General features: G+C 48.3%; 1 protein-coding gene across 3 annotated transcripts in view; it reads right to left on the bottom strand.

Moving 5' to 3' along the window:
* Nucleotides 1–14,118, bottom strand: part of MDN1 (midasin AAA ATPase 1) — a 2,688,524-nt gene that overhangs the window by 1,764,283 nt on the left and 910,123 nt on the right. For all 3 annotated transcript variants that reach the window (XM_069606482.1, XM_069606484.1, XM_069606483.1), the window contains exons 35-36: nucleotides 11,142–11,339; nucleotides 4,300–4,508 (exon numbers count right to left, since the gene is read on the bottom strand). In XM_069606482.1, the coding sequence (XP_069462583.1) occupies nucleotides 4,300–4,508; nucleotides 11,142–11,339 (407 nt within the window). The remainder of the gene's footprint in view (nucleotides 1–4,299; nucleotides 4,509–11,141; nucleotides 11,340–14,118) is intronic.

Raw genomic sequence — 14,118 nt, 5'->3', positions numbered from 1 at the left:
AATCAAAAGCCTCATTCTGGAGTTACTATGGATGGGGAAAGCAGCACTGGTAGCCCACGCAACATTAACTCTCCCTACATCAAGTGGCGGCCTCGCACTCCCAGACATGGAGAAATATTACTGGGCAGCCCACAATTTCTAAGTCACTGGTACACAATAACTCTTCATCCGTCCGCATGTACAGGTGGAACGAACCCTTGCACCACCTCACTCGGCACATTCCTATATTTCAGACTACGCTATACTATACAAGGCATGTTCCCATCATTTCCCAAACAACCTGAAACATGGGACCTATTACATAACGTAATCCAGGCGAAAGGCGAAGGGAGACTAGTGTCATTGTTATATAAAACCCTATTAACAGACATAGTAACTACCGATCCCCGAACAAAGTCAAGGTGGGAAGTAGCCATCCAGGCGACAATATCTGACGAAGATTGGACATACATTCTTCGACAAACCCAGAAAGTCGCGATAAACACACGATATAAACAAATCCACTTTAATTTTGTGCACCAAACCTACAATACCCCGGCAAAGAGTCACAGACACCACCCGGAGCTGGCAACACAATGTGTAAAAATGCGGCACCACCATTGCGGATTTCTTGCACCTTGCATGGGACTACCCCGGGATACATCAATTCTGGTCCTCTGTTTTACAAATCATAGCTGACATATTTATGAGGAGATGCCCCCCACCCCACTAGTAGCCCTCTTGGGCCTGAACAAATACCTACAGCCCACAAGGAAACTAGCAAACCTGCTATTGGTGCTGGCGCGCAGGAGGGTCGCTATGACATGGGGCCAAGGCCCGACCCCTACTATCGCAGCATGGAAAAAAGACATCCTATATTGTCAGGATATGGACACCGTATTTATACAGACACTACTACTGCATGCATGTCTCCCCCCCCTCAGACATCTGGGGTCCATGCATAGTTTACCTGCCAAATAATGCTGAGATCGCAGATTCACAAACTCAAGCTACATGGACAGTGTGGAAAGACTGGTACTGACAAGGAGTGCCTCTAGTAACATAACATGTATTCTCGTGTATCGTGTGGGAAGGGGAGAGGGGGGTTTGTGAGTAATGAAAATGGCAAGTTGGATCGGTTTTGATTGCACCCGGTTGGTGCAAATGTATGTGTTTGTACTTTTTAAAAATCATCCTGCCGACAAGGGAAATTATACAAAGAAGACAAACAAAAACTAACACTTAGTTTAGACTTTGCGAGGAAAAGGCTAGAACAGAGTCATTAAAACACCTGACACTCACTTGTTTGGCCTTAAGAGACAAGAGAGATATATTTTGGGAAAGGTGATGACAGTATGCAACAATGTCAGTTGATTGGTGAAAGAGGCTGGTGGAGGGGGCAAAGACTATCACCTTGGCCCTAACCCTGCTCCTCGCGCAAATATTTAAAAAACGGGACTCTGAGGCGACGGAAGGACCTCATTGATTCAAGCAAAAACGAGATCAATGAAGGGATTCCTGCACACATATGAACTATACTGTAGCTATTTTAATAATTTGGAAGACTGTATACGGCTAAAGGTTTTCTATGTAGCAAACCATCTTGAGTTGTTAGTAAAACAAAAAATAAATAAGGACAGTCCTGCCCACAATGAGCAGAAGGAAGGCTCTGAGGACTAGCCAAATGGCCCCGAGCTCCAGCCAGTTCATATGGGACTCATGCCGGGTCCAGATTCTGTGGACGCTGTGGCTGTCCAGAGTGGCTCCCAGGCCCTCTAGGGAGGAGTCCATAGGGATGGTGACCTGCGGGGACGGCTGACGGAAAGGTTTGCCTGTCTGCAGGTTGCAGTCCCTGGACTACCACGTGAGGTCCGAGTGTAGAGAAGGCGGGATGCTGCCCAGCTCCGCATGGGAGCCCTTCTCCTGAATCCATGAGGCTGCGAAGTACAGATGCAATCTCATCTAGAGCCTCGTGTGTGGCACCACCAGGACGACTGTTGACATGATACGCAGCAGGTGTCGGTACCACCTAGCCGAGGTCACTGCTCTGGTAATGAAGTGCTTAGTGGCCCTCTTGATGGCCGTAACCTTTTCCTCATCGGGGAAAGACCTTCTCGGAGCTCGTATCCCAGATGAGGCCCAGGAAGGTGAGGCTCTGTGTGGGCTGCAGCTGAGACTTGAGGTGGATTGTAAACCCCAGGTCGTGGAATGTGCTCATAAATGCAGAGGAAGTGTGGGTAACAACCTCCAGGGATTTCGCCCTGACAAGCCAGTCGTCCAGGTACGGGTAGACATGGCGGCGCTGGGTCCTGAGGAGGGCTGCAACTGCATTCATGAGTCTGGTAAATACACTGGGAGCCGAGTTGAGGCCAAAGGGTAGCACCTTGTACTGGAAATGACAGCCCATGATCGATCGTGAGGCATAGGAAGGAGTGATGAGGCTGCCAAATTAGGATGTGTAGGTAGGCGTCCTTCATATCGAGGGAGCACATCCAGTCCCCCTCTCCCTTGTCTAGTCTCTCTGCAATGTTAAAGGTATTTTACAGAGTTGGTCCTCAGGCGCTCCGGCGGATCTGTAAACAAGGAGGAGGGTGGGGACGGTTATTTGGGTGAAGGGGGAGTAGGAGAGTAGGAATAGTGGTCTGCTGTTGGCGGCTTCAGTTCGGTATACACCATGCGCTAAGATTTTGGTGCGTGTAGAAGGCCGGGAGAAACCTCGAGTGCTGTAGGTGCTGTTCATGTGTTAGTTGTTGATGCAGTGTGGTAAAGTGCGTGCGGTTTGCTGGGCGAGAGATGTTTGTGTGAGGTTTTGGCTGAGTTTGGTATGCAGAGATTTGAAAGTTGGGTTAGTGTGGCCTGTGTCCTGCTTCAAATACCTCTTCTTTAATTTGCGTTGTATTCCTGTGGGTGGGGTTGTTGCTGTTTTTTTTTAATGGCCGCCTGACTGTGGTGTGTAATGGCGCTGCGCACTCCCAGTTGTATCCTAATGAGCATTATATGATGTGACTGGGTATGTCCATTTCTCTCCCCCTGGTGTAGGAGCTGAGGTTGGGTGCTCCCTATTCTCTTGCTAACCATCGTGACATGGGTCTGTTGGTGTCCTAGTGTGTTTCTGGTCCAGTTTTCCAGCCTGCTTTTGATGCTTAGATCGAGTTACTTTGTGCTAATTATTTGCCTCTAACAGTTCCGAGCTACAGTTTTCTGCATTCCTATTTCCGGCTTTCCTGTTCTGAACTCCGGTTTCTGTTTTGGGGCTATTAGTGTCTGGTAAGTGTTTTATGGTGTCCGCACCTATGCCTCTATGTATTCCTATGTATTGAGAGCGACTCCTATAACCTAGGAGGCAATCTCTGCCACTTCCTTTGTCGTGTTGTACCTGTAGTCTATAGTAGATTGCATGTAACTCTGTGTTGTGCTCTGTTTCCACAGAAGGCATCTACTATATGTACCGGATGGATCCATACCGGCTTGTCTTGTATAAGCACACTCCTTGTTTGTGCCTTAGGCTCAGATACAGAAACCACGCTTGCTGCACCCTTCCAAGGGCTTGCAGGGTGTTGTGCCTGTAAGAGTAATTTGCACAGAGGTATTGAGCTTCCCTCATTTCTGTGGGTAGTCTCAAGTCCAACATGTGTATACCCCTAGTGGGATTTCTCATTGCTTACCCAGTACATGGTTCCCATCCCTTCATGTTCGCACACCATCAAGGTCTGCCATTTCTTCCTGTTCCATTCTGATTTACCTTGTCTTTTCTTACTTCTTGTTTATCCTCCTGCTGTATGCGCGTGCCTGTCCCCAAAATGACCTGGGTGCCCTATGCATCTCCTGACAGGGTGCTGAAAGTACTCAAATACTGTTCATGTCACACTAACTAATCAGACCGTCCTATCTTAGAGTCCATGACAGGAGCAAACAAAAAAAATGAACGATGAGCAATGTGAAAGATTAATAGATATGTAGTATAGCTAAAGGGACAGGTGAAATCTGAAAAGGAGGAAGGCAAAGCATTATTTATGTGGAACAATGATGCAATAGCGCTGCTAGTTAAATGAACTTCACAAGAATGGGTGAAGGAATCCCACCTTCAGTAAGCATCTGAAATCTGAAATCCTGCTGATTAAAAACAGTTTGACTAAGCATGGCAATTTAATGATGTAACCGAGAAACAACAAATATGCTCCTTCAGTGAAGCTGTAACCCAGTTTATACCTTGCTATGCTGACAGCGCATTTATGTACATCCAGAAAACATTTCTAATGCCATGAGTGTTCAGAAAAAGTAAACTTGTACACAGAAAAACTATTAATGACTACAACGCACCGTTTGTTCCGAAAGATTAATGCGAACAAGTTTATTTCCAGAAGACTTTGCTAAAGCAGCCACAAGGCTAGTCTTGCCCACACCAGGAGAACCCTCCAGTAGAATGGGCTTGTTTAGTTTCAAGGCCCGCAAAAGCCGTTGAGCGTTCATAGATGTCGTCCCCGCACTTAGATCATAATCTGTGCAGTTATCTCCTTGAGATTTGGGACCTGAAAGCAAAATAGAAAGTGAAAAGCAGATTTAGGTCTTCTGTGGTCCTTAATCGCAAGTACAATTAGTAGAAAAGTGTGCGCACATGTGAGGGAGAACACAAGGGAAACTGAGGGGGAGACTGAAAAAAGAGGAAAAGAGGGAGGGGGCTAGGAGTGAAGGAAAGAAAACATAAGAGGAGGGTGAAGGGGGAGGACAAGGGTATTGAAAAAGTGTGAGGGAATGAGAAAAGACAGGCTAGAGCAGGGTAGAGCAGCAATTATTGTACAATAAGCATCAGTATTTATGAAGTAAACGCAATTGAGAGGTTGAAAAAATAACACTGTCTAAATGGCAGAGCAGCTGCTAAAATAAAATACCACTAATTGCTACAATTATTTTATGGGCGAATTTTTAAAATGTTTCTGTGACCAACAAAAAAAAAAGATGTGTCTCAGAAATTGTAGTTACTCACCGTAGTGACATAGTGCACAGTCCGATTTCCTCCATCCTTGTGGGCGTCCACCATGGGGGACGCTACCAGAACCAGAGAAACATTATAAGTAACTCACCGTAGTGACTAACGTACTCTTAGTCCATAGTCCCCTTTCCTCCATACTGTATGGGCGTCCCTTCCAAGGGACGGGAGACTGAACCTTTTTCTCCAGAAAAAACGTACTTCCCCCTTTAAATTTAGAGGCGCGTGGGGGTGCGGCCCAGGGAGCATGCACTGTCCTGACTCCGGCGCCACACCTCAGTCCCCATTGACGCATCGACAATAGGTTTAACATTGCCTAATGACACCAGTATTATTAGGGGCGAGGTTGGTGGGACGTATGGAGGAAAGGGGACTATGGACTAAGAGTACATTAGTCACTACGGTGAGTAACTTATAATTATTCTAGCGTCCCGTCCCCTTTCCTCCATACTGTATGGGTGATTACAACCGATTGTAGTCCCAGGGCGGAGAGGAGACCGTCCTCAAGCAAATAGGTTCCAGATAACCGCCTGTCTGAAAGCCGCATCAGATCTAGAGCGGGCATCCAAACAGTAATGCTTTCAGAAAGCCGAGGGAGAGGCCCAAGTGGTCGCCCTGCTTATGGCTTGTCAAGGGACATGGCGCTGGAATGAGATGGCTGTTGCCTTGGCCCCGACTGTGTGGGCATGCATGTTGGCCGGAAGCGGCTTGTGCTGGCCCTCATATGCTTCCTTGATAGCAGAGACCATCCAGCAGGATATGGAAGCCTTCGAAGCCCGACAGCCTGGTCTTGAGCCGCAGGAAGTGACAAACAGGGCATTCGATTTGCGGAAACCCTTGGTCCTGTCCAAGTAGAATTTCAGGGTATTTCTGACATCCAGGCAGTGCAGCACTCTGTGCTTCATCCTTGGGATCGGGAAAAAACGTAGGAAGTACTATTTCATTGTTCAAGTGGAAAGCAGACGGGACATTGGGCAGAAATGCTGGGTGTGTCCCCGGAGGACTACTTTTAGTATATGGTTCCGAGGCGACCAGCGCCTGGATTTCGCTGACTCTACGACCTGAGGTGAGTCCGACTAGTAAGGCCGTCTTGATGGTGACCAGCCTGATGTCCACCTACGCCGTAGGCTTGAACGGTTTGTGCGCCTGAGCGCCCAAGACTATGTTAAAGTCCCACAGAGAGTGCAGTCTCCTAACGGGCGAGTAGAGCCTTGCAAGTCCCGTCAGGTGTTTGACGATAGGATTGGAGGAGAAGATGCCTTCCTCCGAGTTCCTGTAAGCCCCAATGGCTGTAAGGTATGTGCGGCAGGTGCCCACCTGCACGCCTGAGTGGGCGAGGTGCGCTGAGAAAGAGCACATCGTCCAAGGTGCACACCAGGGGGCCGATTCCTTTGGAGTCTGCCCAGTGGCAGAATTTGGTCCATTTGCCTTTGTACTGAGCCCTGGTAGCCTTGCTCCTGGCGCCCTGTATGATTTCCAGATCGGCCCGTGAGAGGCTGAGGTGCCACAGCGTTACCTGCTCAGGTACAATGCTGTGAGGGCTAGTTTCCCTGGCACAGGGTGGATGACTCTGCCCCCCTGCTGCGCCAGATGTGCTGGGCCCGTCGGGAGGTGAATCAGGGCCCTTCCGAGAGACTGAGCAGCTCTGAAAACCATGGCCTGGCTGGCCACCATGGAGCTATTAGAATGATGCAGAGTTGGCGAGACTCCTTGATTTTGCAAATTACCCTGTGAATCAGGGGCGTGGGTGGAAAGGCGTAGACCTTCATGCCAGTCCACTGGAGGTGAAATGCGTCGTCCATAGAGCCAGGGCCCTGACCTTGCCAGGATGCGAACTGGGGACATTTCTTGTTGTACCAGGTGGCAGAGATCCACCTGTTGAAGATCTCCTGAACAACAAGATTATTTAGCTGCCACTCGTAATCGTCCGATCCCAGCCTGCTGAGCCTGTCCAATTCCAGGTTGGATTCCCCCGGGAGGTAGACTACCGTGAGGAAAAGGTCTTTTTCCAGGGCCCACTCGCACATGTTGATCGCCAGTCTGCACAGAAGAGGGGATCTGGTGCCTCCCTGCTTGTTGACGTAGTATATGCTGGTCGAGTTGTCCGTCTGGATGAGGACAACCTTGCCCCGGAAAAGTGGTAGGAATGCCTTGAGCGCCAGCCAGATGGCGTTCAGCTCTAGCCAATTGATGTGGCATTCCTGCTCCAGACGAGTCCAGGAGCAGTGGACAGAGACCGTCCAGGGTGGCTCCCCAGCCCTCAAGAGAGGAATCTGTGGTGATGGTGGCCTGCGGAGTGTGTGTTCGAAAGGGCTCGATTGTAGGTTGCAGTCTCTGGACCACCAAGTTAGGTCCGGGTGGAGAGATGAAGGAATGTTGATCATCTCGGAGAGCCCCGCTCCTGGTTCAATGAGGCCGCAAAGTGCAGCTGAATCCTCCTCATCCTTATTCTCGTGTGCAGGACGGCTAATAGGACCACTGCCATTAGACCCAGGAGATGCTGGTACCACCATGCCGAGGTCACATCTCTGCTGAGGAAGTGGGCAGTGGCCCTTGTTAGCCGAGATGTTGTCCTCTTAAGGTAATACCTTCTGGGAGCACGTGTCCCAGATGAGGCCCAAAATTGTCAGACTGCGTAGGTTGCAGCTGCGACTTCTTGAGATTGAGCAGTGTGTTCGTAAGGGCAAGGGAAGAGTGGTGAACCACTTCCAGAGATGAAGCCCTGACGAGCCAGTCGTCCAGGTATGGGTAGATGTGGAGGCCCAGCGCTCTGGGGAGGGCCGCCACCGCATTCATGAGCCTGGTGAAAAGACTGGGGTCCGAGTCGAGGCCAAACGGAAGGAACTTGTACTGAAAATGGTAGACCATGACCCTGAACCGAAGGAAAGAACGATGGGGCTGCCAAATCGGGATGTGTAGGTACGCATCCTTCAGGTCCAGGGAGCACATCCAGTCTCCCTTGTTTAATGTCTCTGCTATAAAAGCTGGCGTAACCATCTTGAATTTTTGCAGGGGTAAGAGAGGTTGAGGGTGGAAAGGTCCAGCACAACTCAGGCCCGCCTGGATCATCTTCTGAATGGCGAAAATCCTGGAGTAAAAGCCAAAGTCTCACTGGGAAGCTGGGACTTCCTCCACTGCCTGGCTCTCTTCCAGGGACTGGATCTCCGTCAAAAGAGTTGCTGTCCCAACCTGTGGGAGTGGAGGGGAGGAAAGAGGAGAAGCTTGGATAGGGAAGCGGCACCCCGTGGATTCTATGGAGAGGATACAGGGGTTCATGAAATTCTGGCACCAGAAATGTGCATGGAGAGCAAGCCTGCCACCCACTGGAGACATGTGGACCCGAAGGGGCGTGTCCTGCCTTCTTTCCCTCGACGGCTGTCGCAGAGAAGCTGGACTGGAAAAAGCCTTTACTGGCCCCCCACCCTCTCCCCCCCCACTTTTTGTTGCTTGCGCCGGCTCTGAGACGGCGAGCAGTCCGGCTGCTTGGATCTACGCTCCTGGAGGCCTCGGAACCCTCCGTACATACGACCCCTCTCGGAGCACTGCTGAGATTGGAGTACGGAGATTTGGGCATGGTCTTTGTCTAGATGGATAGAGACTTGGCCATTTTGTGAGCTGTTTTTCTTTTTGTCCAGCTCTTTGTCCATGGAGGGCTGTCCTTCTCATGTCTGTGGCGATACAGATGGCACAGCCAAAGGTGTCAATATGGGCCACGGTGGATTTCATGAGATCATGCGCCACATGCTTGGCCTCGGCAAGCCCCGCCTTAAAGCATGATTGCTCTGGGTGGGGAGTTCCAGTAGGAAGTCCGCAATTTCTCACCATAATCTTTGGTTGGCGGCATAATCTTTGGTCAAACACTTGCAGGGAAAGCAAGGATTGTGGGTTTATAAAGTGGGTATTGTGGATGTATACCACCCATTCCAGCATGTGTTAATGGAAGAGTAGGTGTTTGAAACCTTAGAGGCATCTCTTCCTCTCTAGATGGTCCTTGGATAGGAGGTTTGGAAGTTCCTTCTTCAGGATCGGAATCAATGACACCTGGACATTCCTCTGGCAGAGGCTCAAAATCTGATGCAATCTCATACTGCAAAATGTCTTCTGGCATGACATCTGTGTAATCTATGGGAGACATTCCCAGGGGAGCCTGGCAGTGCTCCATCATGGCCCCAGCTGGGCTATTCAAAATACCTTTGGGGACAATATACTGCCCTGGACCGGTAATTTCAAATCTCCATCGTAGTGGTGGTCGACAGGTGCGTAGGCTTTTCTCCAGATTATTTTTTTTTGGTTGTCGACGAGAGATGAGCCGGAGACCCTGGCAAAGTAGTCGTTTATGCCGTCGTCGCTGGTGCGGTCATCGCAGTGGACTTCGACGACGATTTGGACGTCGACAGGTGTCTACATGAAGACTTATGGCCGGAGAAGGATCTCCGAGATTCCGACTACAAGTAGTGTTTCTTTTTAATCGAGGAGGAGGTCTTCGTAGCAGATTTAGCTCTGTGTTTGTCAGTCGACGGAGGAGAGGATGGCCATGACCCTTTCTTCCTCAGTTTCTCCGATGGTGCTTTCATCAACGGGCCCTTGGACTGTCTGTCTGTCCCCCTCATCGCACAGCCTAAATAAGGACTTCTATGGTCCTGAAGATTCCATGGTTGCAAGTGTGTGTGTGTAACTAAGTGTGTGTAACTAAGTGTGTGTGTGTGTAAGTGTGTGTGTAAGTGTGTGTGTAAGTGTGTGTAACTAAGTGTGTGTGTGTAAGTGTGTGTGTGTAAGTGTGTGTGTAAGTGTGTGTGTGTAAGTGTGTGTGTAAGTGTGTGTGTAAGTGTGTGTGTAAGTGTGTGTGTAAGTGTGTGTAAGTGTGTGTGTAAGTGTGTGTGTAAGTGTGTGCAGCTAAGTGTGTGTGTAAGTGTAAAAGGGTGTGTGTAAGTGTAAAAGTGTGTAAAAGGGTGTGTGTAAGTGTAAAAGTGTGTAAAAGGGTGTGTGTCACTGTGTGTGTCACTGTGTGTGTCACTGTGTGTGTCACTGTGTGTGTCACTGTGTGTGTCACTGTGTGTGTCACTGTGTGTGTCACTGTGTGTGTGTGTTTTTGTTGGTGGAATTTAAAGCAATGTTAATATTCTGACAACATTTTCTCTGAGGAAAGAAACACAAGCAATCCCAACAGCTCGGAAGACTGAAAATCTGAGGGGGAGCTGTGGCGGCGGAGCTATATACTCTACGTTCCATTGGTGGGGACCAAAAGCACTCACAACGAAGTCGATGGGACATTATTCAAGGTACTTTTTTTCCATAGGAAAAATACTAAGTCAAAGTAACACGGGATTCACAGCCTGACGACTGCGAATATTCATAGCAAGTGAATCCATGAAAAATGCACTGCTAGAGAACTTTAATTCCATACACGCACTATTGAGAGCCATAAATAGGTCATCCATAAAAAAGAGTAAAAGACTAGATGAGCAGGGAAAAAGGGACAAGGAAAAATGCAGATTCTCGACGAAAATGTTTTTCAGACCATAGGATTCTCAGGCCCTGGAGAGACTTTGCTTTGCCACATCGGACATGGTCGAGGTGAGATGTAGGCCCAAGCCTGGACCTGCTGGAGTCACGGATCTAACGTTGAAAGGACAAGCTTTACCGAAGTGTCCCTGATGGCAGTAGTCACCACTTCATGGTTGTCGAAGCAGCAATAGAAGGAAACTATTGAAAATCTCTAAACAGCAGCAAAGAATTGACAAATTTCACAGAGCGAAGCACGAGAAATCCCATCACTAGAAACAGGAGGTAAAAATCTGAAGATGGCCACCAGGGGTGGAGCTTAGGACGAGCATCATTGGCTGGAGTTAGAATGACCCAAAGGATATGGATTGGCTATAGAGGAGATTAGAAGTTTAGTCTATAGTGAAACAGCTTTCTTTTTACTGAGGATTCCCAGGCTGACAGGGGAATATTCATGAGCATGTGAATCCATGCAAGTGCCCATGCTGGAGAAATGTTTTAATGTACTTAGTAAAGGTATGCTGGTTCTCTAAAAAGACTAAACTAATTGCATGCATTAATCTATTCAGGATTGCTAAGAGTATTTGTGTTTTGTAGCAGATGAGAAAAGAAGGGTTTGGGTCTAGGAACTTTTATGGGACTTGGATGTAATTTTACAGAAAGAAAATCTTACCTATAGGAATATAGAATGGATGAATTCCAAAACAATATTCAATTGAAACAATTTTCCTTTCTTTAGTTCGGTCATAAATGCTTAGAACATTCTGGACATCATCCGTCAACACGGTAATTGCAGAGAGCTTATCAGATAAGAAACGCAAGCATTCTTTGCGGGCCTGCTGAGCCGAGCTGGCCGAGGAAGAAGTCGTACCTTCAAGTAAGGGAAAAAAAAAAAAATAAAAGAGTACAATACTATTCAGTTTTCGAAATTGCATTTTACACTGTGTTCAAATTTACCAGTCGGCACAAGATATTCGTTGGTTATGTACTCATTAGATTTCATCTAGATAACAAAACCCATACAAAATAGAAAGTTACTCCTGCAATTCAAGCAACCAATATGAACAGAATCCAGTTAAAATGTTTAAAATGTGTCAATTTACCTTCCGTTTCTCAAAACAAGCAACCACAACACGCTGCAGTGATCCATGGCCATTAACTGTGTTACCATATCTTAAATGTCCATTCTTTTTTATTAATCTCTCCTAGCCCTACATTATCAGACATTACAGACTTGACTGTTGATAGTACCCCCGAGAAATATGCTACAACTGTCACCAAAATCTGCCAGCACTTAAGCAGAAAAACAAGTTACTTACCAACTGTAACGTTGTTTCGGCTGGATGTTCCTCCCACGTAGTCCTCATCTTATGATAGTTATCTCCAGCTTCGCTGCTTCGGAAAAAATAATTCTCGGCAGAGGGTGCTGTGCTCGAGGTTACGGCGTCGACTGTCCCTCGACGGGCTATGTACTCTGTCAACGTCACTGATGGTATAAATAGCTCGAGCCACGCCCGTTGCTTCAGTTCTGTTTTTTCGATGAAACTATAGGAGGAACACCCAGGTGTGACTCATGACTGATGCACTCTTCATGAGAGGAAAGTGTAAGAAAACGTGAACTGTACTGCGGGGTAAGATGGGAGGGTCGATGAGGAATACGTGGGAGGAACATCCAGTCGAAAGAACGTTACAGTTGGTAAGTAACTTCGAATGGATTGTGTCCTCCCACGTATTCTTCATCTTATGATAGACTCCCATAGCAGTGTCAATTTTGGAGGTGGGAGTACTAAATACTATTTTCATGGACTGAGTGAAGTGCCGCCTTGGCAAACAGCCCCTCATTGGAGGATGCAGTATCTAAACAGCAATGCTTGATGAAAGTATGCTTTGATTTCCAAGTTGCAGCTGAACAAATGTCTGCTGCAGGAACTCCCCTCTTTAGAGCCGCAGAAGTAGCCACTCCCCTTGTAGAATGGGCTCGAAGCCCATCTGGTGGGTCTTTTGCCGCTAATTTGTAGCATTCCAGTATAGCTAAAATGATCCAGCGGGATATGGTCTGTTTTGTCACTGATAAGGAACAAGTTACTTACCTGTAACTGTTGTTCTCCAGCATGGGTCTGGCATGGATTCACATGCTCATGAATATTCCCCATCGTCAGGCTGGGAATCCTCGGTAAAGAAAAAATCAGTATCAGTTTCGTTTCTGATCTGTCTTTCGTAGTAGTAACCAATCACTGATCTCTGCGTCATACTGACCACAGCCAATGACTGCCCTCTACCTAAGCCCCGCCTCTGGCAGCCATCTTCAGATTTGGTAGCACGTGAAGTGGCAGTATGACCAAGTGAAGAGCCGCAGAGGGGTAGGCGGGAGGGTTCGCATGTGAATCCATGCCAGACCCATGCTGGAGAACAACAGTTACAGGTAAGTAACTTGTTCCTTCTCAAACATGGGGTCTGGCATGGATTCACATGCTCATGAATAAAGAATACATAGCAGTACACACATGCACAACCACGGGAGGTGGCAAAGGCTCAACATTAAGCATTACATCAAACTCAACATTAAGCAATTCTTACCTCCTCACCAGGCTCACCTTAGGCGAACAGGTTGCGCAGCACTGCTTGGCCGACCCTGGACTCCTCCCTGGAATCACGATCGACGCAGTAGAATTTCGTGAAGGTGTGCGTCGCCTCCACATAGCAGCCCTGCAGATGTCCAGCAAGGGCACACCAGATAGGAACGCTGTGGTAGCTGCGATCGCTCTGGTGGAATGGACTCTCGGACGACCAGGCAGCGGTCGGTTTGCCAACCGATGACAGTACATGATACAGCCGGAGAGCCATCTGGAAATGGAAGCCTTCGAGAGAGCCTTCCCCTGATTGACAGGTCCAAAGTTCACAAAAAGTTGTGACGTCTTCCGAAAACACTTCGTGCGGTCCACGTAGAACTTCAGCGCTCTAGCCACATGCAGCGAGTGCAAAGTCCTTTCAGCCGGCGACGAAGGCAACGGGAAGAAAACAGGCAACACCAAGGGTTCGTTGAGGTGGAAGTCCGACTGTACCTTGGGCATGAGGGAGGGGTGCGTCCTGAGCACTACCCTCGTGTCGTGAAAAGTCAAGTACGGGGGCTTGCAGGAAAGGGCCTGGATCTCTCCCACTCTTCGTGCGGAGGTGATGGCCACAAGAAACGCTGTTTTCCACAACAAGAACTTCAACGGAGCCGAGTGCAGAGGCTGGAACGGAGGTCCAATGAGCTTGGTCAGCACCATGTTGAGCTCCCACGCCGGGGCCGGAGCCTGCGGGAACGATCTGAACAGTCCCTTCATGAATTCTTTCACCAGACGATGAGACCACAAAGACGTCCGCCCCGTATGGGTAATATTCATGAGCATGTGAATCCATGCCAGACCCCATGCTGGAGAAACCCAGTTTATGACCAGTATAACCCACAAAAAGCTGGTCACCTTGGCGTAACTTTGACATCCCTGAAATATAGAAACTACGAGCCCTCTTGGGGTCTAGTCTATTTAGTCTCTCCTCTTTGCCCAAATGAGGAGGATAGAAAGTTGGTAATGTTTTTTGTGACAAATGGAAGTCGGAAACCACTTTTGGTAAAAAGAAAGGTATAACTGAGAAATACCTTGTCCTTC

The sequence above is a fragment of the Ambystoma mexicanum genome, chromosome 4p (assembly GCF_040938575.1).
Source record: "Ambystoma mexicanum isolate Mex_15411 chromosome 4p, UKY_AmexF1_1, whole genome shotgun sequence".
In the NCBI taxonomy this organism is placed as follows: domain Eukaryota; kingdom Metazoa; phylum Chordata; class Amphibia; order Caudata; family Ambystomatidae; genus Ambystoma; species Ambystoma mexicanum.
This window is presented reverse-complemented; position numbering and strand designations above follow the sequence as displayed.